Genomic DNA, 25,410 nt, shown 5'->3' on the forward strand with positions numbered 1-25,410 from the left:
GACAATTTCCGCCGGAAGAGCGCTGTCGGGGTCCGGATTCCGCGCGGAGAGGCAAGATGCTCAAGTCCAAGACTTTCTTGAAAAAGACTCGGGCGGGCGGCGTAATGAAGATCGTGCGCGAGCACTACCTGCGGGACGACATCGGCTGCGGTGCATCTGGGTGCGCGGCGTGCGGCGGTGCTCACGAGGGGCCGGTCCTCGAGCCGCAGCCCCTGGACCCGGCCAGCAGTCTTTGCCCGCAGCCGCACTACTTGCTGCCTGACACCAACGTGCTGCTGCACCAGGTGCGTCGGCAGGCGGGCTAACCCCGCGGCCCCAACCAGGAGAAAGGAGTGTGACAGATAAACTGAGGGCCAGGGAGGAGCGTCTTGGGCAAAGTCACATACTTAGGGAGAGGTAAACCCCATCGGGGCGCAAGCCTCCTACCCGCCAGACCGAGGTCCTTTCCATGTACTTACAATTTTTTGAGTTTTTGGAGTTGTAAGCATTTTAGATACGTTAATTTTCTAACTCCTGGTGTCTCTTCTGCCTTAGATTTTTATGTTTGGAGGCCGGGGACCTGGGCTTCTGTGGCCTCCAGCCTGCGACCCCCAGGCAGCTTGTAAGTGCCTACGAACGAAAGCTATGTGGGCCAACGTATTTCTTTATTAGTAGAGTTAATTCTACAGTTTTGTAGTTTTCTTTACATGTGTTCATCTCTCGTCGACCTGAAGGATTTTCTATTGCAAAATAGCTCCTTAGTTTAATGTGCATTTAGTGTTTTTTTTTTAAACCAGCAGGAGTTTATGTTCAACAGAAACAATTTATGAGTGAAAATAGGAAAAATTAACTCTTCTTTTCTTTTGTTTATTTTAAAGATTGATGTCCTTGAGGACCCTGCCATCAGAAATGTCATTGTGCTACAAACAGTTCTCCAAGAAGTTAGAAATCGGAGTGCTCCCGTGTATAAACGAATCCGAGATGTGACTAATAACCAGGAGAAGCATTTTTATACGTTTACTAATGAGCACCATAGGTAGGGGGAAAATTATGTCAATTATCGGAAAACTGTAGAATTAACTAAATTGGGGGGAGAGTTTCTGGTGGTAATTTGTGACATTATCAGAAGATACCCCATAGGCTTCATACTTCTCAGAGTATTATTTGGTTCTTACACAGTTTACAGATGATAATGCCAAGTGGACCTTGCTAAAGTTACATAGGCATTGATTGGATCAAACCCAGAACCAAGGTCTCCTGACTCCTAGGCTGTTGTAGGTACTTTTATTTCCAGATTTTGAACTGGTTTTAGTATGAGTTGAGCAATAGGATTTTGGAAGTGAGATTTGCTTAGGTTCCCGGAATTCCATACTATGTGAATAACCAACATAGATTAATAAGATATAAGAGTTTATGAAGGAAAGCTTTAAAAATATAAAGCAGATATATTCTTAATGGGCTTTTAAAAGTTAAGCTAATACCTTCTAACTGATCACATTGAAGACGGTAAGGTTAGGAGGTAGAAGTTCTTATGTTTCAGATTCAAGACCTTTGAACGTGATCTTAGAAAATAAGATATTGCTTATTCCTTACGTTAAATAATAATTTGTAATGAGTCCTAGTATACTTTTATTAGATCAGGGTTTCTTACTGTTGGCACCACTGACATATTGGACTGGATAATTTTTTGTTTTGCGAAGGCTGTCTTGTACATTGTGGGATGTTTAGCAGCATCCCTGGCCTCTACCCACTAGATGCCAGTACCAAACCTCCCCACCCCTTCCCTCCCCTACTGAGTTGTAACAATGCAGAAGGTCTCCAGACCTTGTGAAATGTTCCCTGAGGGCCAAAATCACCTGGTAGAGAACTGCTAGTTAGACAGTTGACCTGATAATGAAATCCCACTGGAATATGCAAATTAAAAATATTTAGTTTCTCAAATTTCTCTTCTTTATTCTTATATCCCAAACTTAAATATTGTTATTATAAAGAACATCAGTAAAGCGCTCGTAGACTTCTTATTCCTATCTCCTCCTTCAAACCCAGTAACAGAAACTTTGCTGTGTTTCCATGCAGAAAGACCTAGTGTTTGTGGCACATGATCATCGGATTTTTAATCCAGCATTAACAGTTTTGTTAGCTTCAGTGCAGTGAATAGAGCTTAGCAATACTGGGGTTGACAGGAAGAATTAGGGCACTTGGGCAGATCTCATCTAAAATTGTTGCTCAGTCATGCTAAAACCAGTTCAGAACTTTATGACAGTGTCTTTGAGAAGCTTAAAAGCATTAGGAGGTGTATTAGTGGTGAGAAATAAAGTAATTCTGAAAGCAATATAAGTAAGTAAAATTCTAAAATTAAGCTCTTATCCTTAAGGTGAAAGTTATTGTACTGAATTTTGTTACTGTATTTAAATTTGGCTTTGAAGAACAGATTTAAAGAAATAAGTATGCTGATGTGTTTGGGAGCTTAGAGTGGATGGACTTAGAAGGAATATGTAATCAAATCTATATCTGGTCTTTCAGTCTGTAGATAGCTTGTCATTTAGTGTTTTACCATGGATAATTTAGGTGCATATGTTTTTAATAACTATGGATGAATTATATGATCATAAATCATCTAATCATACAATTGGTAGCTTTTAGGAATTCCTGTTAATCTACAGTTTGGATGAGTCTCATTGTCAGACCTGCAAAGTTTTAGTATAGTTTTTAAACAAAGCATTACTTATTTAATATCCCGATCTAAAATATAAATTCTGATGTTGAATTTTTTCTTTTGGTGAAATAAATTTGTTTTAGCCTTTTTATCGTTCTATCAATAATATGACTTTCTTTTTTTCCAAGCAAATTGTTGTCTTAAAAACTTCACTATAAAGATCCTATATATTTCTTCTCTGAGGTATAAATATGAATACATTCAAGAGAAGATGTACCATGGACTTTTTTCCCTACCATTGACTTTTAAGTTTAGTGGTTAATAAGCATTTATGTCCTAAGGCTTTTTACATATGCTTGATTCTATTGATTTCCATTTCTTTCTTTCTTTTTTTTTCCTTTCCTTTACATTTAGAGAAACTTACGTAGAGCAAGAACAGGGAGAAAATTCTAATGACAGGAATGACAGAGCCATTCGAGTAGCAGCAAAATGGTACAATGAACATTTGAAGAAAATGTCAGCAGAGAATCAGCTGCAAGTTATCTTCATAACAAATGACAGGAAAAACAAAGAGAAAGCCATAGAGGAGGGGATACCAGCTTTCACTTGTAAGTCTTCACGTAGACAAAGCTGTTAGTTTATGTTCTCAAATGTGTACAAAAATTATCACGAGGCCCACGGTTAGGTGTTCACTCCAGTATTTGATATGTTCATAGTCTTGTATAACAATGTGGTATTTTTGTACTTTTTAAAGTTCTCAGCATTTCTAAGCTGAGTTGTGCCACCAGTGGCTGTTAATTTCCCTGTCAGCATTTGGAATTGGCTTAGTAACAGAAGCTCATAGATACTCTTGACCCACTGCCTCTTGGGCATGACCACCTCAGTGCCCCACCCCCCCAAAAAAAGGAAAGAAAAAATTGACATAGCTTCTGTCACAAACAAGATAAAATCCATGTTTTTCCATATCTAGGGAAAAGAATTTTGAATTTATCAAGAACAAAAAACTTATTTTTCAGGTGAAGAATATATAAAAAGCCTAACTGCTAACCCCGAGCTCATAGATCGTCTTGCGTGTTTGTCTGAAGAAGGGGTATGTTTGAGTTTGTTTTATTTTATTTTGGGAAAGTGAAATGATTAACGTAGCCACTTGGGAATACTAGGCTTATAATTACCAAATTGAAGAATTGGAGTATCGGTGGATAAGCTGGAGCTGAAATAGGAGTTGGGTTCTAAACAACCAGAGTGGCTGTCATTGTCTCTTTAACAAAATGCCGCTCATGAGGCTTGACTTTCTAAAATAGCACCAATCGCTGATGTATCCTCAGCACCCTGCGTGGGGCCTGGCACAAAGTGGCGCTATTTGTCTGCTTAATAAGTGAAGGAATTCAGGGCTGGTTTGCAAATGAGGAGTAGGTATTTGATTAAGAAGTGGTGGGCACTGCAGAGAGAGCACACGGCTGTAGCATCAACCCCAGAGGATGGGGAGTCAGGAGAGGTAGAGCAGGAAGGGTGGGGGCCAGATGATGAGGACTTACAGTTTATTCTGTTAGTAAGTTTGAAACTGTCTTATGAAGGTCTCCCTCCAGGGCTGCTGTGAAGAGAAGTTGGTGGATAGGATTGTAGGCTCCCTACCTAATAATGGCAGGCTAAAGGAAATTAGAGATGAGTGAGAGTGTGTCTAGGAGGAATGGAGGAGAGTGGCCAGAAATGTTACTTATTTGGAAGACCACTCTAATTTCAGTTTCTCAGATGATTCTTTGTCTCCAGGGCAGGATTAGAGGCAGAGGGAGGATTAGGGGATCACCACAGTAGAGAGCATGAGAGGGAATCACTGAATTTTGTGGGCTCTCCTTTCCATCCATGTAAAGTGTGTTTAGCAATAGTGACCTCATAGTGTCATGAGGATCGAATGAGGTGATAACAGTAGTAGTAGTATTAATAAAACTCTTATCTCAGTGCCTGGCACATAACAATGGTAAATGTAAGTGGTAGATATTATAGTTATAAATATAGGCTTTATGTAATAGAACATGATACATACATCTAGTCTTTACAACATTTTCTCCACCCCTGCTTGTCTTCAACCAGCTACTTTACAAAATGAAATGGAAGTGAGCAGATCAAAGCTGGGCTTGATGTTTGGAATACAGATTTAGGGTTGTGTCTGATATGTAGCCACTAGTTGCATGTGGCTGTTTAAATTTCATTCAGATTAAATATTCAGTTTCTCAGTTACTCTATTCATCTTTCAAGCATTCAAGCGCCACTTGTGCCTGGTGGCTACCATATTGGAAATCACAAAAGGAATATTCCCTCATCACAAAGTAGTTTTGAATAGCACTAGCCTAGAAGAAGAAACAAGAAGTAATCCAGCACTAGTAACACAGTATTTGATCAATTAGTACAGTAGAGTAAGTGTAGGATGTCATGAAATTACATATACAGTCAGTTCTGCTATAATCCATTGCGTGTTCCTCAGTCACTGTGCCATGCAAAATTATATAATAAAAACCACAGAGCTTAAGGGAAAATGTGGTCAGGGACACACTCCAAAACTTCATGAAGTGGTAGAAAGAGGGTTATCTAAATTTGAACAGAAGGGTGTTACACCAGATGAAAGATGGTGTGGCTCATAAAACATGGTGATCTCAGGTAACTGATTGGTGTTTGAGAGAGGGGTGTGTGTATGTATGTGTGTGTTTGATTCCTACACCAACTTGGTTCAGCTAGGCGCAGTTTTCTGCATTCACCAAGTATTTTTTAGTATGTCAGTTGCATTGGAACATATTTGTGTTTTCAAAACAAGAAGTATAGGAGAACTGACTGTACTTAGCAAGGTCATCTAACCCAGATTTGGGGTGTCAAGGCTTCCTGATGAAAGTGATGTCTAAGCTGAGATGTGAAGGATGTTCACGAAGCAAATTTACTTGGAGAAAGGGATTTTTATGCTTAATTATTTAAGAGAATTAAACATGTTAATAACTAGGGGGAGAGCATTTTATGCAGAGGAAACAGCAAGTTCAAAGGCTCTGAGGTTAGAAAAAGTTGGCAAGATCAAGAAACAGCTATAAGTGTAGCTGGGATGCAGTGAGCAAGGGAGAAAATGTTAGGAATGAAGTCAGAAATGTAGGCAGGGACCAGATGATGTTGGGTGTAATGAGTCATGGGAAGAAAATGGGATTTTAGTCCATGAGTGCTGACAGCTGTTGAGCAGAAGAGTGATAATATCCACCTGGCTGCTCTAAGGAGCATAGGTTAGAAGCAAGATCCAGTTAGGATGATACTTTAATATCCTTGGGAGACAAGACAGAAAATTGGACCATGATAGTAGCAGATAAGGTAGTGAGAAATAGTCAGATATTGGGTATATTTTGTTCATATACCTATTTTGTTGATTTTAGGACTTGGTAATCCATTGTATAGGGCAGTGAGGGAATAGTTCGTTAATCAGTGGTTATTTTAATAGGCCATATCATTAACTTATTTAATAAGTCATAATATTTAATAGGTCCATATTGATTTTTCTATTAGTTTATGTGATGGTGAGGATGTCAGAGTAGAGGAGGGGGAAATTTGATTCCAGAGAGAGGGGGAAATTTGATTCTAGAGAGAGAAGGGAATTAGAGGACAGAGTTCCTGTGTGGAGGAGAAGAGCTGGTAGGTAGATGCAAGTAGGTGGGCAATTCTGTGGTGGGAAGACGTGGGTCTCTGGTGACTGCTTCTGATTCTCAGTATAAGATTGTGGTCACTCATCCAAGAACCAGGGAGAATGGTAAGGAACTTGGAGAGTTAAGCAGTAAAGGGATCTCCTTAGAAGATGGAAAATGTAGGAAAAGAAGACATAAACGAAGGAGCGGAGCAGTCAGGGTGGTGGGCGTTGAAGTCTCTGAGAGCCCTGGAAGGTGTTGCGGTGGATCTAAAACAGTTCACACTCTCCCTCTATCTAAATCAGCCTTCGCTGTTTAAATTAATCAAAGCAAAAACAGCTTTTCTTTTGCTTTCAGTAACCAGAGTCTTTCCGTGTAATTAAGGCTTCGCATTACCCTTTACATTCCTGCCTGCTCACTTGCTCATCTACCTGCACACCTTCATTCGGGGGCCTGGGTAGCATTGGAGGGGGTACACAGAATTTCTTAGTGTTCTCCATCTGTAGTTGACACTTAAATGTAATGAAATGGAAATACTTGTGTGACGTGCCCTAAGAGTAGAAAGCCTTTTTTTTCTTACTGTGCTATATTCTTTTAAATTCATTGAGTTGCCTGCACCATAATGTTGATGGTGGTTTTAAAAAATACCTGATAGCAGTAATAGTTGTATATTGAGCATCTAAAAGACAGACTTACTAACAACATCTCTTGATTTGCTTGTTTCACAGAATGAAATAGAGAGTGGAAAAATAATATTTTCAGAGCATCTTCCGTTAAGTAAGCTACAACAAGGCATAAAATCGGGTACATACCTTCAAGGAACATTTAGAGCCAGCAGGGAAAATTACTTAGAAGCCACAGTGTGGGTTCATGGAGACACTGAAGAAAATAAAGAGGCAAGTGTGTACATAAATTCCTTGTACACTAAAATACTTTCTGTTCATTTTTTCTTTCCTGTCGTAAACGTTTAAGACTTTGTACAAGAATTCAAATTTGTTTTCTCCTCCCAGTTTATCAGCTTGAAGGCAGTTATGTGAGAGGTCAAAGATGCTAGTAAAATTAATCACTTTTTTAGAAAACTGCTTGTTGAAGAAGAAAACTTTTTTATTACCTACTTTTAAGAGAAAAACAATCTAATCAATCAAATAAAAACTAGGGTGCCTCTATTACCTGAATACAACCTGTTCATACTATTTACATAATGTTTAGCTGTGTCACACACTTTAAGGCAAAGAGCAGTTGTTTTGAGGGTGTTCATTGTTTGCCTGGTCCTGGTCTCATTGCTTTGAAGGCTGCATTTCATTTAATCTTCAACTCTTCTCGTGAAGATACTTTTTGTTTGTTTTACCAATCAGGACCCTGAGATTTAGACAGATTAAGACAATTTGGTACTACTGTAAGAATTATGGTAGAGCCATGAACACAACCCTTAGTTTCTGACCATGTTTTTTCTACTTGATGTTGAGAAATTAAGAGGGCAGAGTCAAGGGACACTATAAAGGAAGAAAAATTAGAAAGGAGGGGAATTAGAGACATTTAGAATATATCTAAACTTCTTTTAGGTAACCTTCCATTATTTATTGCCTTTGGTAACATCTGGGCATATGCCATTTGCTATTTTGCACAGATAATCCTACAAGGACTTAAAAATTTAAACCGAGCAATTCATGAAGATATTGTGGCTGTGGAACTTCTTCCCAAGAGTCAGTGGGTAGCACCATCCTCTGTGGTTTTACATGATGAAGGCCAAAATGAAGATGATATGGAGAAAGAAGAGGAGAGAGAACGCATTGTATGAAACCAAGCAGGTTTTATTTTTTGTGCAGCTTTGGGTAATTAGTTAACATGCCAGCTTCAGAGAAAATTAAACAAGTTCACTGCATTCAGATTTATTGAATACAATACAGTTCTGTAGGTTTAATACATGTAATACAGTTAATTTCTTTTCCTCTAAGTAATCTTCTTTTAAATTAATGTCTTATTTTACTCAAATAAATAGATTTAAATACAAAAGGACTTAACTTGAGTATGAAATGTGAATTCTGACATTCAGCTACATGATTTGTCTGAATGAGGTTTAAGTAAATACAAATTGTAAATTTTCTGAAATGCTTTTATGTATTGTTAAAATTCCCTCAGCATCATAGATGTACTTCTGGGCCCTTAAAAAATGGGTCTGTTTAATAATTCCTTTTCTATTACCATATCTTTGATGAAGAGAATGTTTTCCTTTGTTTCTTATGACCTAAAGTCTACCTGATAAGACCTATTTATTTTCCTATTTTAGAATTACAAGAATAATACAAGTATTTGGAATTCACCCAACATTAGTAGTTTGTCTCTTTATATTAATTATATTCACTGCTCTGGAGTCTTTACTGTGATATTATCTTTGCAGAGTCCAGGCCGTAGGGGGATGACATATTTATTCAGTTACTTTTCTTTTTTTCTTTTTTAAACTGTCCATTTTGCAATGCTTAATTATTATGGAACTATCTTTATGGTTGGGTTTGGCATGCTCTTGCCTAGAATTTTGAAGCATCAAGATTCTGTAGTTTTATGTCATAATTTACTGCCCGAGAAAGTGTTAGTATCCATATTCATGTTCTAATTTTGAAGGAAAATTGTCTCATCATCCTGACAGAAAAGATAACTGAAGATTTCTTCCTTTTATATTTGAATCTCAGCTGAAGTCTGCTGTAAGTGAGAAAATGTTAAAGCCTACAGGTAGAATTGTCGGAATAATAAAAAGGAACTGGAGACCATATTGTGGCATGCTTTCCAAGTCTGACATTAAGGAGGTGAGTGAAGAGCATGTTGCTGTGTAAGACAGAATGGTACACACTTAACAGAACTGAGAGCCCTCGCCTTGCCCCCGTCTCCAGCCTTTTGTGTGTGTGTCAAATCTTTTTTCCTGACTTTCTCTAGTCAAGAAGACATCTCTTTACACCTGCGGATAAGAGAATCCCTAGAATTCGGATAGAAACCAGACAGGCTTCCACATTAGAAGGACAGAGAATTATTGTTGCTGTTGATGGTTGGCCCAGAAGTTCCAGATATCCAAACGTAAGCTTGAATTAGTCATTTTATTTTAGAATATTTAAAAATTTGGGGATGAAATTGCTTCTTTGACTGAAAATAGAATCTGCTTTTGTATAAAATACATACCGAAATTTAGGAATAGTTTAGTTACCTAATAAATAGTGCCTCCAATTTGAAAATTAATCTTAGGAAACTCCAGTGTAAATCACTTGGTTACTTTTACTCGAATTTCCTAACAAATAACTTTTATTGATAGCATTCCAAAAATGGTGTTTGAGACCTAAGTAGATTCTAATAAACAAATTATGACGCTACTAAATTGAAACACATTTTAAGCTTGAAAGATAATAGGAAATAGACATTTTGTTATATGAGAGGTGGGCCCTTAAAAATGGGTCTGTTTAATAATTCCTTTTCTGTTACCATATTTATGATGAAGAGAATGCTTTCTGTTGTTTCTTAAGACCTCTAGTCTACCTGATAGGACCTATTTATTTTCCTGTTTTAGAATGAGAGGTCTGCATCATAAACTTGAGAAGGCTTGTCATTTTTAGCTTTAATTTACCAGGGGGTCATTTTTTAAGAAGTGTGGGGAACATTTAGAAATAACTAAGGTGATACATAAATGTTCCAGGATTTAATGTGATAAACTATAATGTACCAAACGTAAAGCTGTAAAATATGCCTTTGTAATAATACCTTTTGGTTTTAGGGACACTTTGTAAAAAATTTAGGTGAAGTTGGAGACAAAGAGACTGAAACAGAAGTTTTGTTACTTGAGCACGATGTTCCCCATCAGCCTTTTTCACAGGCCGTTCTCGGCTTTCTACCAAAGATGCCGTGGAGCATTACTGAGCAGGTGTGTTGAAGAGAATTTGTAGTGACTTTATGAATTATTGTATCTGAGCTAAGTGTGTTTGGTTTCTGTATGTGTTTTTAAATATATGGAAACCATAGTCCCCACCTCCCCTCCGTTTAGTTAGATACTAAACTCTTAGTATCACGCTTTACTGAAAGATAGACTTTTTAGGGGACAGACACTAGCTTATGTCAAATATTTCAAAGGCAAGAGTTCACAAGTTATAAATCATAATGTGTGGTTCTCATTAAGAAAGAAAGCTAAGTTTTTAAAATATCAATATTGTTGTTGTTAAAAGAGCTGTGCTACATCTGTGCTATCAGAACAGTATTTTATTTGTTAATGTGGCATCTTTCAGGACATGGAAAACCGAGAAGACCTGAGACATCTGTGTGTTTGTAGTGTGGACCCCCCAGGATGCACTGATATAGATGATGCTCTGCATTGTAGAGAACTGAAAAATGGAAATTTGGAGGTATTCGTACTTCTAGTGATGTCCTAGCCAAATGTGGTTCTGGTCTCGAGTTAATTTTCTTTTGACCCATTGGAGAATTTGTTTGTGAATTATTCATGTCAGGTAGAGTCAGCTGTAGCTGCAGAGACTGATGGGCATGTGAAAAACTGAAATGGTAACTGTGACTGAGTCCTTTTTCAATTTAGCTGAATTTCTTCTCATCAGAACTCCATTAGTACATTTACCCAGTTAAGCATGTTGGCATCCTTTTATTTTTATCTTTTTAAGGTTGGTGTTCATATTGCTGATGTTAGCCATTTTATTAGGCCAGGAAATGCTTTGGATCAAGAATCAGCCAGAAGGGGAACTACTGTGTATCTTTGTGAAAAGGTAAACGTGTTCAATTTAAAATGGAATTTTGATACATGCTTGTATCTTACCCATCATCTGTTTTATTCTTTGTGTGTGTGCATGTGTGTGTGTTTATTTTAATTAAAGTATAGTTAATTTACAGTGTGTTAGTTTCTGGTGTATAGCACAGTGATTCAGTCATACATATATGTATTTTTTTCATAGTCTTTTTCATTATAGATTACAGTAACACATTGAATGTAGTTCCCTGTGCTACAGTTGTTGTTTATCTATTTTATGTATAGGAGTTTGTAACTGTTAATCCCAAACTCCTAATTTATCCCCTCCCCCTTCCCCTTTGGTAATCAGCTTTATTCTTAGCAATAAAATCATCTGAGGTGTTTTCCTGAGGAAAAGACAGCCTCAGTATTTAGTGAAATATGAATAATTAGTTTGTTAATTGTGCAGTTTGTCAAGATCATGGGTACTTTTGGATTCTTGAATAGTTTGGAATAGTACATGAATTAACTAAAAGACAAACAATAGAATAAGGTGACCTTAAATTCAGTGAAAATAGTGAAATGCTTTTTGTTGTTGAGTGGCTCAAATAATAAGATGTAGTTAATGTAGATTGTTGTGTAGCATTTAACTCATTATCTGCAGGTAACTGATATATTTCCTGTTTTTTATAGTTAAATCATGAGTCTATTCTGTTACAATTTACTATTTATTCTTCATTAAATTTGCTCCCACAAACTTAGAAAAGTTGTGAAAGTAGAAAGAAAAGTTAAGCTTAGTCTGTTATGAATTCATTGTCAAAGTTCTTCTATGTAGATTTTTTTCCATAAAAACTTAGTGTTTCTCTTTTCTTAGAATGTTTAAAATAATGTGTAGTTTGTGTGAAGCATTGGAGGAAGCGCCAGTCATAGAGCTGTCAGGGCTTGTGTCTCATCTAGTAGAGACGTGTTACACACACCGGAGCTCTTACACTTGCAGAGCACAGCTAGATGGTTAGTGTGGAGAGCTTGAACTTAGATCCACTGACATGAAATCCAGTTTTCTTTTATCGCTTCCCTCTTGTAACAATTGCGTGTAACTGCTTTTCTAGAAAATAGACTTTTTACTTCACGTTTTCTCAATTCTGTTCAGAGGCCTCTTTCCCCCACTTATAACATCAGTGCTATTTGCGAATAGAACTTGAAATAAACGTACGATATAGCTCAGTAATCTGTGCTCTGTTTTATCTGTTCCCAGAGGATTGACATGGTTCCAGAGCTGCTTAGCTCTAACTTATGTTCCCTGAGATCTAACGTTGACAGGTATTTATGCATGTTTCTTCATGAAAGCGTAATATTTACTACTTAAACTGATTCCCATTAACAAATGCTGTCTATTTTTCCCCCTAGATTGGCATTTTCATGTATTTGGGAAATGAATGACAATGCCGAAATCTTAAAAACGAGGTTTACCAAAAGTGTCATTAATTCAAAGGTTGGTTTCATGGTTAATACTTCATGGTTAAATGTTTGGTACTTTTAACTGTGTTCTAGGCTTTTTTGAAAAAGTTAGGCTTATTAAGTTAAGAAGTTTATTCCCCCAGTGTTGCAGGAAAATCTGGTTGTTTTCAGTCATCTGTGTAATTTTTTATGTTATTTAGAAATGAATTTGTGTGGCAGTTGTCCTGTATTCAGAAACTTACAAAGGCTATATACTTGAGAAGACCAAATATATTTTTTTGGCCCTAACTCAGAAACTCCAGTATTTGAAATTGTCCCAAATTATAGCTGGTTAGTATTTTAAAAGATGGCATGTACACTGTCTTCTTGTTTCTCACATTTTCTCACTGAAATGATGTTATAAATCATAGTTGGATTCCAGTAGAACTAGTCTGAGATTGATGTTCAAAGAGAATGAAGCCAGATTGTCTTTCTCATTGTTTAACTTTTTTAATACTTTCCCCCTAATTCTCTTGTGTTCTCATTTTGCCCTGACTCTTCCTCTGATATTTGCCAAATCCCTTTTCTTCCAGTGATCTATTTTCCAAGTTTACCTGCTTTTTCTCTCCCTTTATCATCATTCTTTTCTGATCAACTAGTGTTGGAGAGAGAGAAGAGTTTGACAAACAGTGTTGTGCGAATGATTTAAATTTTCCTAGATTTGTAGTTATAAGAAAAAGTTTAGTAAAAATATAACAGAAAACATTTTTAGACAGGGAACACTTAGCCCCTAGTAGATAAGTTGGCTCTCCCAAGAATCTGGTCTGCATTGTCTGTCTTCTGCTATTCCTGATTTTTACTTGTGAAGCTACTTTTTTTTAAAGAAACCAAAAAGTTAAAAACTAAAAAATGGTATTTTCCATGAAGAGAGAAATAGGAACAGAAGCATTATTTGTATGCTTGGATTGTCATTGCAAATTAATCTTTTCCAGCATGATTTCTCTGATTTTTAGATTAGATAGTTAATTTGGGGTATCTAGTAGATTTCCTGTAAAATGTGATATCTAGACTATTACAATTTTATTAACTATTTGCAGTGAGTAATGAAGAAAGTAATGATCATCTGGAGAGGATTTCACTTGATATTCATTATCAGAGAATAATGTGACCTTCCTTATATTGTATTTTAGCATTACTTAAGTATTTATTCAGTAACTGAACTATGAAAGTAATTAGAGTTTAAACAACTGATTTACTAACAATTCTAGCATTTTATTTATTTCTACATAAGTTTGCTTATGTTGTATAATACATCGGATGAGAGTTACTGAACCAGAAATCATAGGTGGGGAGTATAAATATTTTAGCTAGGAATTGCGATTAATTTTAGGTTTTCTGAAATCATGGATTTTATGTAGTGGAAATATGAGAACATAGCAAACCTGTTTTTATAAGCATTATAGTAACATACGGTTTCTTTTTTAGGCTTCCCTTACATATGCTGAAGCTCAGATGAGAATTGATTCAGCAACCATGAATGATAATATTACTACTAGTCTCCGTGGACTGAATAAACTCGCTAAAATTTTGAAAAAAAGAAGAATTGAAAAAGGGTACATTTCCCCAAAAACACCTACCAAGATTTGTCTAAATTCGTTCATCCTGGTATTAAGATAACGTGAACTCTTCAAAGTGTTTTGTCATGGACAGTGATGAATTATTTAATAGGCTGAATGGGACTCTTAAATAGAAACATTCTCTCTTCTAGCCACCTTTTTAAATATTAGCAGCTTGTTTCTGGACTGCTGTTTCTTCAGGAGTTCGGTTGCGTTAAAGATCTTGATATGTTTGAGTTAAAGATCTTGAGGAAATTCTAGGGAGGCAAGGTCTTAAGATTTTTCTATGGATTTTTCCTGATTTAAATAGAAATGAGTTTCATGAGCATACTTTGATTTTCAGATGTTTAATTAAATACAGGTGAAGTCCTTCTTGCACTTGGAATTGGAAGAGATTTTAGAGATTGTTTAATCCAACACCTTTATTTTTTAAATGATCAAACGTTACATATACGCAGTTTTCCCAAAGATCTGACAGCTTGTGGCAGATTCACGTCTTTTAGCTATTATATCATAGCATTTACCTAACTGCAAAGGAGTTTTAAGGCGTATTCGTGTACCCAGACTTGTTGAAGTAAGTAGAAGAAATTTGATTCTTGAAAGACATCATCAACTATGAGAGTAAAGCAAATACCTGAGCCTTTTGTGTGTTGGTCTCTGGGTTCCATGACTATTCAGGGTAGGGTCACAAGGGGTTACCAAAAGTGTTTTTGCTGGGGCGTGCAAACTCTAGATCTGTGCTCTTTTATAACGTGCCTATTTAAATTAGAATTCATTAAAAGAAAATTAAAAATTCACTTCCCAAGTCACACTAGCCACATTTCGAGTACTCAGTAGCCACATGTGGCTACCATATTTCCATCCCTGCAGAAAGTTCCATTGGACAGTGTTGTTCTAGGTGGCTATGCTGAGCCTCTGCTATCTACTCTCACTTCATTTTTCTGGGAATCCGCTTAATGATCCTAAATTTGAAACTTGAAACTGTATAAGAATAATTTGGATGCACTAAAACCGAATAAAACAATTGCTTTGTCATTAAGAAGTATATAAGAGGAGTTTACAGTATGCCAGGCATCAGAAGAAAGTCTGTTGTAAAAGCAAAGTGAATAAAACAAATTGAAACTGTATTTATTTTGATAGTTTTAAAGTAAGATGTAAATTTGCATTTGTGACATACTTCTGCTAATTAGGACAGGGAAAATATTTTTTAACTTGAAAAACAATCTGTACTTTTAGTTTTGTAAGTAGATAGTCATTTCTAGGTAAAACATATCATTAAATCTTCTCAGGCTTAGGGAGAACTGAGAAAACAATCAGTAAAAAAGTTGGTGTCTTTCACCGTCTCAAAGGACATGTTATGTCTTAAATTACATCTATCATATGTCTGTCTTGAAGGATAAATGTTATGTCGTGCATAGGCATAACGTTTTAGATGTTCCGTGAAGAAAAAAATGATCAAAATGTGATTAGTCTACCTTGCTCTCTAGGTCAAGATGTATTAATCACACAGATTAATTGTGGTTTGAAACTTGTAAATCCTGCGTGGTAAGGGAGAAATATTTGTTGAGATTCCCTGTCTAGTATTCCTTCTGTAGTTCTTTTATTAAAGGTGAAGAGTCAAGGGAAAAAAAGAACATGGAATCCCACTTGCCCCAGCTCATCTTATTGTTTTCCCTTTTCTGATTGTCTCAGGTTACCCAGCCTCATTAAAGTTCTTAGTTTTAGGTTGATTTGGAGCTGACCAGATGAAAATACCATCAAAGTGTGAAGAAACATTATACTTACCTTGCCTTGTGGGAAATTAACTTTTCAAAGGAGAACTTGCCAAACCATGAAATGAACCATGCACGTGAAGCACTTAGCCTAGTGCATTATCTGACACATAGCACTCAGATATTAGGAGCCGTCAGTCTTTGTAACGTTAGTTGTAGTTTATTAACTTCGTCTCTGTTGGTTGAGTGTATGTGGAAGATACTTTTGAACTGATGTCACTGATCTACCCAGGGCAGCTTCCCTTTGGCCTCTCTCCACCACCCTTTACCCTAATAACGTTGTTTTCTGTCGTAAATAAAATACTGCTGGTTACCTTCTTTATTTATAAAACTGATTACGAGCCCGAGTAGCTCAGTAAAAACTCAGTTTGGGTACAGAAGATATTCAAATCCTCAGAAACACAAGGATGCATTTTGTTGTGTTGCTGTTGCTTTTTAACTGCATTTTAGAATTGTAAACTATGAGGCTATTCGTGAAAACAACATGAAACTCAGCAGAGGGTCATAAAGCTTTCAGAAGAAAATCTGTTGTGCACTTGCTATAGTCATTTTCTATTTGAAAAGAGTCGCTTCCGGAATCACGTCTGTTACTGCTCACGTGACTGACTCACGTCATTGTTTTATTTAGGGCTTTGACTCTTTCTTCGCCAGAAGTTCGATTCCACATGGACAGTGAAACTCATGATCCTATAGATCTGCAGACCAAGGAACTTAGGTATGTAATTTTTTGATGGGTAGTAGATAAGATTTTGATTTTAAGTGTAGTATCTGCTATATATATTAATAAACAAAACATTTATACCTCAAGCATCTATTTTTAGTAGGATTATGATTGCTGTAGAGTTTTTTTAAGTTAAGAAGTATAGAGGAAAAATAAATATGATTTCACGTGCTAGTCTTTTTTTATATAAAACTTACTTATCTTACTTATAAGGTAAGTATTATAAAAGGAAAATGGCCAGTTTGGTTGGTTGTAATGTGTGGTATATTAGAACTTGACTGGTAACAGTAATGGTAAATAAAAGAAGATTGCCTTCATTATTTTTAAGTATTTAGTGTAAGCTGTACTGTGGTAGGATAGAATAGTGGCCAAAACCATGGGCTTTGAAGCCACGCTGCCTAGATTTGAATCCCACTTCTGCCAGTACCTCCAAACAAGTTATTTGACCTCTCTATGCCTCGATTTATGTCAGTGCAATAGGATTGGTAATGGTACCTACCTCGTCGGGTGTTGTGAAGAATACTCAAAAGTTAGGTATTGCTGTTACTGTTTTATTGATTTGCTTAAGATTTACGAAGCAAGGCTGGTTTTGATTACATCAAAGTCGGGCCCCTCTTCCATGCCTCTTGTTAAGGTGATTCTGAAATTAACATGCATTTACACTTTTCTAGTAGATAACCAAGGGTTTAAAATGGGAATATACTCAAGTTTGTTAATTAGGACCAGTATGTGCTTTATAGCATTAGAGCTAAAATTAAAAAATATTTTTGGGCAAACTTCTGTGCAAATAAGTTTTAATAGGAACAGTGAAACCAGTTCCTAGAGCTTTTTAGAGGAAAATCTTGAATCTCATTTTGCCAAAGTAGGACATCACCCATTCTTACCAAGAAGAAAAACCACATTTCTTGTCCCTATAGTTCTAAAGATATGATTTGAAGTCTTCCTAATATTAAAAAAAAAAGAATACACTTTAGGTATCTTGCCAAGAGGTTATAAGATGTTAAAAATGGAAACATGAATGAAAGATTAATAATGCTTGTTCAGTAACTTGGAGAAAGAAAGCACTGTTAAACAATGCAGATCGTTTACTAAACTGAATTTTAAATGGACAATAGATTGATTATATAAAATGAAAAACAATATCAAATTAAGTATTTTGAAGTCATTGTGGGCTCAGATTCTGTTACTACTGATAATCCTGACCTTGAGCAAGAGAACAGTGTTACACGTCTTTAGTTTTCTCGTCTGCAAAACAAGGCTAGTTATCCATGTATATATGTATAGTTTGTATATAGGTGCATATGTATATTGAGACATCACAATATTTATAGCACTTATAACACAACGCCTAGACCATAATAAGCACCCCCAAAAGCTATTGTAAATATCTCTTCATTTTAGGTGATTTATTGGTGAAAGTTTTCATTTTTCTAAGCCAAAATTGATATGACCTAAATAGCTTTTGATTCTTAGTAAACTTTATTTTTATGGATTTATAATTAAATAAAAATCTCTTTGGACCCAGTTGGTCAAGTCTCCATTCGGATGGGATTTACTCATGCAGTAGATGCATAGTAAGAGTTTGTTAGTATAGTAGCTGAGAAGTGGAGGGGATGTTAAGTTATTAAAAATACACATGTAAGAAATTGATACAACATTGTAAACTGACTATACTTCAATAAAAATATACATATACAAAAAATATAAATACCAGTATGTTTTGATTATTGTTTTAATTTCTACAAATAAAATACATGAAATAATTGAAAAAATACACACGTGCACAGACATATGAATGTTTACATAGAAATTTTCATTATCTTGTTGGAAAAGGTAACAACCTGTGAATGCTATATCGAAGTCTCATTTTTTTTTCCCCTTATTTAATGATTTTTCCATTGGCAGAGAAACAAATTCCATGGTGGAAGAATTTATGTTACTTGCCAATATCTCTGTTGCAAAAAAAATTCATGAAGAATTTTCTGAGCATGCTCTGCTTCGAAAACATCCCGCTCCTCCTCCATCAAATTACGAAATTCTTGTTAAGGCAGCTAAGTCTAAGGTAAGGTCCCACAGTTTGAAAAATCATCTCTATTTGTGTTGTGATCTATCCATTGCCCTGAGTAACCTACATTCACATCTCTGTAAAAGTTTTGTTGTTTCTTGATGCAAAAACATGCTGGTAGTTCTTCTGATTGAAAAAAAAGAAAAATCATCTTTCTTTGGTCGAGTTATCTCTTCCCACGTTGAAAACATTTGCTTAATAAAATCCTTTAATGCCTTTAAAGAGTGCCCTCTACTAAAGCCAGATGTTCCAGACTAAGTTATTTGTAATATCCTGAATATTTTAAGCTTTTCCATGTCTGTGACTTTGCACTGTTCTTTTTTAAAATTTTTATTTTATCCTTATTTTTTATTGAAGTGTAGTCAATTTACAACGTTTAGATGTACAGCAAAGCGATTCAGTTATACATATATATACATATGTATATTTTCAGTTTCTTTTCCATTATGGCTCATTACCAGAAATTGAATATAGTCCCCTGTGCTATACAGTAGGTCCTTGTTGTTTATCTATTTTATATCTAGTAAAGTGTATCTATTAATCCCAAACTCGTAATCTATCCCCCACCCCGCCCTTTTCCCCACCGATAGCCAATTTGTTTTCTTTGACCGTTTGCACTGTTCTTTATGCCTGTGTTACTTCATGCCTCCTCTGAACTGCCTACCTTCAGAAATTTACAAGTAGGTTTTTTATTTTCCTCGTTATCTTCAGCTCAGTTAAGTCCTCTTTATATCATGTCTGTAAGAAGTCCATTTTTGCATACGTGAAAACAAGGAAAAACACAGAAAGGACACCATTTCCGCAGCCCCATTTACCCCCTGCCCCCAGTTAGTAGGCTTTTATTTAGCCATAATTACCCTTACCCTTGGGGCGACTGTGGCTTACATTGGTTTTCTTTGGGTCACTTGCTCAGGCCCCATCTTTCTGTCCAAAAGAGAGCTGGGAGGAGTAGCAATGGATCTTGGGGTATTATTCTAACAAGATGACATTGGTTTCTGATTTTTCAGATCTTTATGATGGGCCTGCTCCTATCATATCCATCAGAACAGAATCAGCTTCTCTGCTCGAAGGCTTACACTGTAAATTGGAGAATTGTCTTTTATTGTCTTATTTCTCTGACCTGCGTAGAGGAGGGAGGATATAAGGATTTTTGCCTCATCTCCCAAAGCAGAACAGCAGCTAAGTTTGCTGTATAAGTGCACTGAGCCCTAGTAACCCCTACAGTTTGATTTGGCCTCTGGCCTTTACTTCTACTTTGAATGGAGGGAAATTGGACTTTGGGAGACAGCATTACTGCCCCCACTATTCTTTCCCTCTTGAAACATCTTCAGAATGTTGATACTGCAGTCCCTTTAAATGTAGTCAGAAGGTTTTAAAATTTAATGTTGTAGAAAACAATCATTACTCTTTATAAATGTATTTTTCGTTCTCCTCGGTTAAGGATAAAAGGCATGAACAATTATTATGTGGTCAGAAGCACTATATTTGTCCAGCCTGATGGGTTATATTTTGAAGACATGATGGTACTGATTTTAAAGTGTTGACTATGATGCTTTCTTTCCCTCCTCTTTATTCACAGAATTTGGAAATTAAAACCGATACAGCCAAATCTTTGGCTGATTCTTTGGACCGGGCGGATTCACCTATTTTCCCATATCTAAACACTCTGTTAAGAATATTAGCTACTCGCTGTATGATGCAAGCTGTGTACTTCTGCTCTGGAATGGATAATGATTTTCATCACTATGGCTTGGCATCCCCAATATACACACATTTTACTTCACCCATCCGAAGGTACTTTTTTCTTTTTTTTATGAAATTAGAGCTAGAAAATAGTTATTGCTGAATTTTAAAAGGACATTTTAATGCTAACATGGCATGACTCTTACTTCTCCCTCATCTTTCTAGATATGCAGACATCATTGTTCATCGGTTGTTGGCTGTGGCTATTGGGGCTGACTGCACTTACCCAGAGCTGACAGACAAACACAAGCTTGCTGATTTATGTAAAAATCTCAATTTCCGGCACAAAATGGCACAATACGCTCAGCGTGCATCAGTGGCTTTTCATACCCAGGTATTTGCCTTCTGTCACTGACAGTTCACTTTTAAGACCTTTTTTTGTTACCTTCAGAATATTTTAAGACATCCTTCATAAGGTCATATGCTTTTTTACAGCTATTTTTCAAAAGCAAAGGAATAGTAAGTGAAGAAGCTTATATTCTGTTTGTAAAAAAGAATGCTATTGTGGTGTTAATTCCAAAGTATGGTTTAGAAGGTACAGTGTTTTTTGAAGAAAAGGACAAACCAAAGCCACGGCTTATTTATGACGATGAGGTACAGTATTTCTAATGTTTTTATTCTGGATTTTTTTTGAAGGGGGGACACTTTCTGTTTGATAGGTTTCAAGTGGTACCCATAAAGGGTAGAATTATTTTCTGTACCTACAGAATTTTATGCCAACTAAGCTGATCATTTTACTCACAATTTCTCACCTCGGTGAATCTTCCCACATACAAATGTTGTCCCTGATTTCTTTCTTTTATACCATGTAACATTCCCCCTCCAAGAAAAACTTGAATTATGCTTTGTCCCTGGTGGGCAGATGGATTAAAGGAATAAATGGCTGCTAATAGCTCAGAGAAGGGAATTTTTAAAACCACTTCCCAGTGTTTAATCTGACAGATTCCCTACTTCCCTAACCTGAGTAGAATTACAGAACAATGAATTCTTCCCACAGTACTGTTGTGCTCCAGTACAAGACCAACAATTTGCTAATTAAAGGGTGAGAATCCTGAGATTAATGAACATGTACTGGGAGCACCTTAATGGAAGGGTGAATGTATGCAAATAAGGTCATGTTGTATGCAAGGCTGTTAGATGAGTAGTTTTTGTTATGTTGAACATTTTGATGCTTATTAAGTATTGAATTTTTTTTAATTTGAAACTTTTAAGTTAATATGGCAGATAAATTATAAATAATTAGAACCAAGCCTCAAGTGTAAGACAGCAGTTAAAAATAGTCTAATGTGTTTTGTTTAGGTACCATCACTTAAAATAGAAGATACAGTGTTTCATATATTTGATAAAGTAAAAGTGAAAATCATGTTAGACTCATCAAATCTTCAGCATCAGAAAATCCGAATGTCCCTGGTGGAGCCACAGGTAAGACAAAACTGATACCGTCCATGTTGTGATGGAATAAATAGTACATATTTTGTGAAAGAGAGTGATACAGTCATAACTTACTTCTGTTTAATGATAGAACCCTGTAAGTAGTGTGGAGGACAAATATTTGCATAGGAAATCCTTTTTCCTCACTGATTTCCCTAGGCCATGGGAACGCAGGCATCTGGGCTGCTTCCAAGGCCCTTGGTACCAAAAGCAGATCTTTGAGATCTGCCTAGTTATTTTTCACTTTAATCAGCTTTGAAATCTGCACTTTTGAAGGAAGTGTTTCCTCTAAGACACTGGTTCTTAACCTTGTTCTGCCCCAACACACCTGACGCTGACAGCCCCAGTGGGTCCGCTAGAATAAACTGAACGTGTTATAAACACACACTTCCCAAGTGACATGCTTCTACCTGTTGAGGTCTTGTGTACCTTGACACTTCTGCACCGCTCTTGCTGTGTGAAATATGGACATTGTGTCAAAAATCTACTACTTGCTCCCTCCCCATCTTTTTGAACGTAGAAGTGTCTGTGGGGAAGGGGAAGTTGAGACTGGGATGTATTCCTAATTTCATGCTTTTACTCGTCCTCTTTTTCCCATTTGCATTACTTTAGATACCAGGGATAAGTGTTCCTCCTGACACTTCAAACACGGACATGAATGAACCAGAGAGAAAGAAGAAGAAGCTTCAAAAATAGCTCCAGTCAACAGAAAACCTTCAAAGATTGGTTTCCTTTTGTAAAAAAACAAAACAAACAAAAAAACTTGAGAGAGCACTTCTCAACTTAAGAAGTGTGTGATACAGTTTGTTACTTTTAAGTACGTTTTAATAATTTTAAAAATTTGCATTTTTATTGAACTGTTGGCTGTATCTGTCCCATCACACTACTTCATTTCTGGATCGAACAGAACTGTCTATGCAGAGAAATTCAATTGAATATCCATAACTTACATAGTGACAGGATAGCACCTTGAGGGGTCTGTAAAGATTGCTTAAAGGCAGCACTCCTCTGCTCATTGAAGGGCAGGTGAATTTTGCATAAGTAATTTAATTATTTACTATTGATAGAAAAAATTATCATTTTCTTATGGAGCAAAAATTAGAACATTTTTAGAAGCAAGGAACAAGCTATTCTTCCCGAATCTTGAAAGCTGTCAGTGTGTGGTATGACAGTTTTTAGATTCAAGACAATGAAGTCAAGAGCTGTCAGGGAACTCAGTCGTTCATCTCCTGTGCCATCTTTAATTTACCTTGTATTAAGCATCCCCTTACTGTTAAAAAGCCTCCTGCATTTTATTAGGGGTCCTTGAACAGCTCTGCTTGCTTGGGAATTGGATGTCTGGGGAAGGTGAAGTAGCATATTGTGATGGGACTGGAAAAATAGTTTTTCGAAATACCAGATAATAAGTGTGGTCATCATCCTTGACCTTCAGCTCAAGTATCTCCCCAAAAATAAGGCACTAGGGTTCAAAGAAAGACTAGAGATGGCACTATGAATGTTACATCATGTTACTTATAAAAATAGATAATCAGTGACTTAAATTGCATATATATCAGATCATGTAGGAAAGGAGGGGTTGTTAAGGACACTAAAGGCAACAGATTGCAGTACTGCGTTTGATGCACCAGAGTGACTACTTCCCTTGTTAACCACGAAGGTTAGTGATGATTAAATTGGTGTTTTCAAGACGCATTGAGACAGAAATACCTTAGTATTTTCCTTTGCTTATTCAATTTCTAGAAGTACCTACATTGTACCAGGTGCATCACCAGTTGAGTAGACCATCTCTGCCTTGAGGGAGCTTGTGGTCCAGGGACAAGACTGGCAGGTCCCACCAGCGTGTGTAGAATGTGGGGGTGGCTACAGTGTGTATCATCACTTAGGCGCACAATAGTTATTAAAATGATTGTTACTGAGGAAAACATCCATCCACTGAGGCAGAACTCGTCTCAGTCGGAGGAAGATGGCCTTGAGTGGACTGTCACCGAGAGCAGTCAGCAAGCCACTGCTGTCAAGGCCAGACACATTCAACTCTGGTAGCCGGAGAGTTTCTGTTACAACCATCACGCTCCATCCACTCCTGCTTACAGTGCGGAAGCAGTCAGAGACAGTGGGTGAACAGACGAGCGTGGCTGTGTTCCAATAAAACCTTATTTATGGACGGGGACATTTAAATTTCGTAATTTTCATGTGTTTAACAAAATACTACTCAATTTGATTTCCATACTGCACCCCTCTCTGCAACCACTGAAAAATCCTTTGTCCATGGGCCATAGTTTACCTGAAGCACAGGAAAAGGAAGGCTTCTTCATAGAACAAGGCTTTAGTGACCTCATGCCTATCTTTCCAAGTTTGTTTTCTTGTGCCTTATTTATGAGGAAAGCCTAATTCAGCTCTATCGCCTATTGTCTAGTTCAAGATGACCAGAAACCGTATTTTCACCCTAAAGCCTCTTCTTTGGTAATGCTTCTAGTACCGTTTCTTACGCTAAGCAGCTTACATGAAACGTTTCATTTAAAAGCCCTGTTAAGGACTACTGTCCCCATTTAACAGATGGGTGATGGATGGAGGTTCCTGACCTGGTGCAGGTAGTAAGTGGCAGAGGGGAGATCTGAGTCCAAGTTATCATCACTACTTTATTCTCTGTTTCTTGATTTGTGCTATTAAAAGCACAGCCAAGGAAGCCCCTACCCCAAGGATCAAAAAGTCCTCTTAAGAATGGCAACTGTTTTTTAGGTTTATATTGATTCTAAAGCCATGATTAAGGACTCCATTTCCTAATGCACCGTCTTTAGCAATGGACCTCGTGGCTCATGGCTTTAATGGTTGGTGTACTGGCGGGGAGTATGAGCCAGAAACACAGCAAGAAGTTTTGCAGGTTGGCAGTAAGTTTACAAGGTGCACAAAAGGAAGGAAGGAGGTGACATGATGATAGTATGTCCTTATTTCCTAGGGCTACATATGAATTAGTGTTCCCTTTTGAAAGACAGTTTTAAAAGGTGATTTGTAAAATATGAGTATACATTCTCCAAAGTAAAAAAAACAGTTCCCCTCAAAATCATATACCCATTCTACTCCCAATGTTAATGTAAGTATTTTAGTTTATTTTTAAGTAATAAAAAAAAAATTAGTCATGTGTCTGCCCAACCATCGCTTCATAAGCCTAAAGCCCTACAGAAACTTGTCTCTTGGTTTTCCTGTGTTCTTACTCCTCTGCTGGACCAAACTTGAGCTGGAAAGGATGTTGCTACCCTTGGATGGAGACGCATTCTGGGCATCCCTCATTTACCCGACTAATAATACATGAGAGAAAGATGCTGTTAGTACTAGCTTTCTAGTATTTATATTTTTCAGACCAATTATTATTAGAACTAAGGATTTCTACACAGAAATGAACAAACAGTTTTGAGAATAAAAAATTCTGGAAACCTGCTTAACCTCCTTTCTACCTCTGTTTTTTTCTTCCGAAATCATTTCTTTCACAAAGGTTATAAACAAATTCATCTGTATATTCACGTTTTTATGTAAAATAAACATAGCACCTTCACAGTTGTACACTATCCAAGAACTTTTGCTAAATTCAGTGGTGTCATGCTCACTAGTAAGCAGCTCATTGACCCTGTAGGACAGGAGCAAAG

General features: G+C 36.7%; 1 protein-coding gene across 2 annotated transcripts; it reads left to right on the forward strand.

The window, feature by feature from the left end:
• DIS3 (DIS3 homolog, exosome endoribonuclease and 3'-5' exoribonuclease) lies at nucleotides 1-25,209 on the forward strand. Of its 2 annotated transcripts, XM_032496884.1 has the most exons (22): nucleotides 115-284; nucleotides 535-601; nucleotides 858-1,015; nucleotides 3,050-3,243; nucleotides 3,652-3,725; nucleotides 7,011-7,178; nucleotides 7,910-8,074; nucleotides 8,970-9,083; nucleotides 9,211-9,348; nucleotides 10,037-10,183; nucleotides 10,542-10,658; nucleotides 10,926-11,027; nucleotides 12,243-12,307; nucleotides 12,395-12,479; nucleotides 13,910-14,037; nucleotides 16,441-16,527; nucleotides 18,439-18,595; nucleotides 20,178-20,392; nucleotides 20,507-20,675; nucleotides 20,777-20,935; nucleotides 21,641-21,763; nucleotides 22,385-25,209. In XM_032496884.1, exons 4-22 carry the CDS (start codon nucleotides 3,150-3,152, stop codon nucleotides 22,466-22,468), a joined length of 2,391 nt encoding a protein of 796 aa, XP_032352775.1. In that variant the 5' UTR covers nucleotides 115-284; nucleotides 535-601; nucleotides 858-1,015; nucleotides 3,050-3,149; the 3' UTR covers nucleotides 22,469-25,209. The 2 variants fall into 2 exon arrangements, with proteins under 2 accessions (XP_006193902.2, XP_032352775.1); XM_006193840.3 differs by lacking the exon at nucleotides 535-601 and having other exon boundaries at nucleotides 1-284.
• The last annotated feature ends 201 nt before the right edge of the window (nucleotides 25,210-25,410 follow it).

Source organism: Camelus ferus, chromosome 14 (assembly GCF_009834535.1).
Source record: "Camelus ferus isolate YT-003-E chromosome 14, BCGSAC_Cfer_1.0, whole genome shotgun sequence".
Classification (NCBI taxonomy): domain Eukaryota; kingdom Metazoa; phylum Chordata; class Mammalia; order Artiodactyla; family Camelidae; genus Camelus; species Camelus ferus.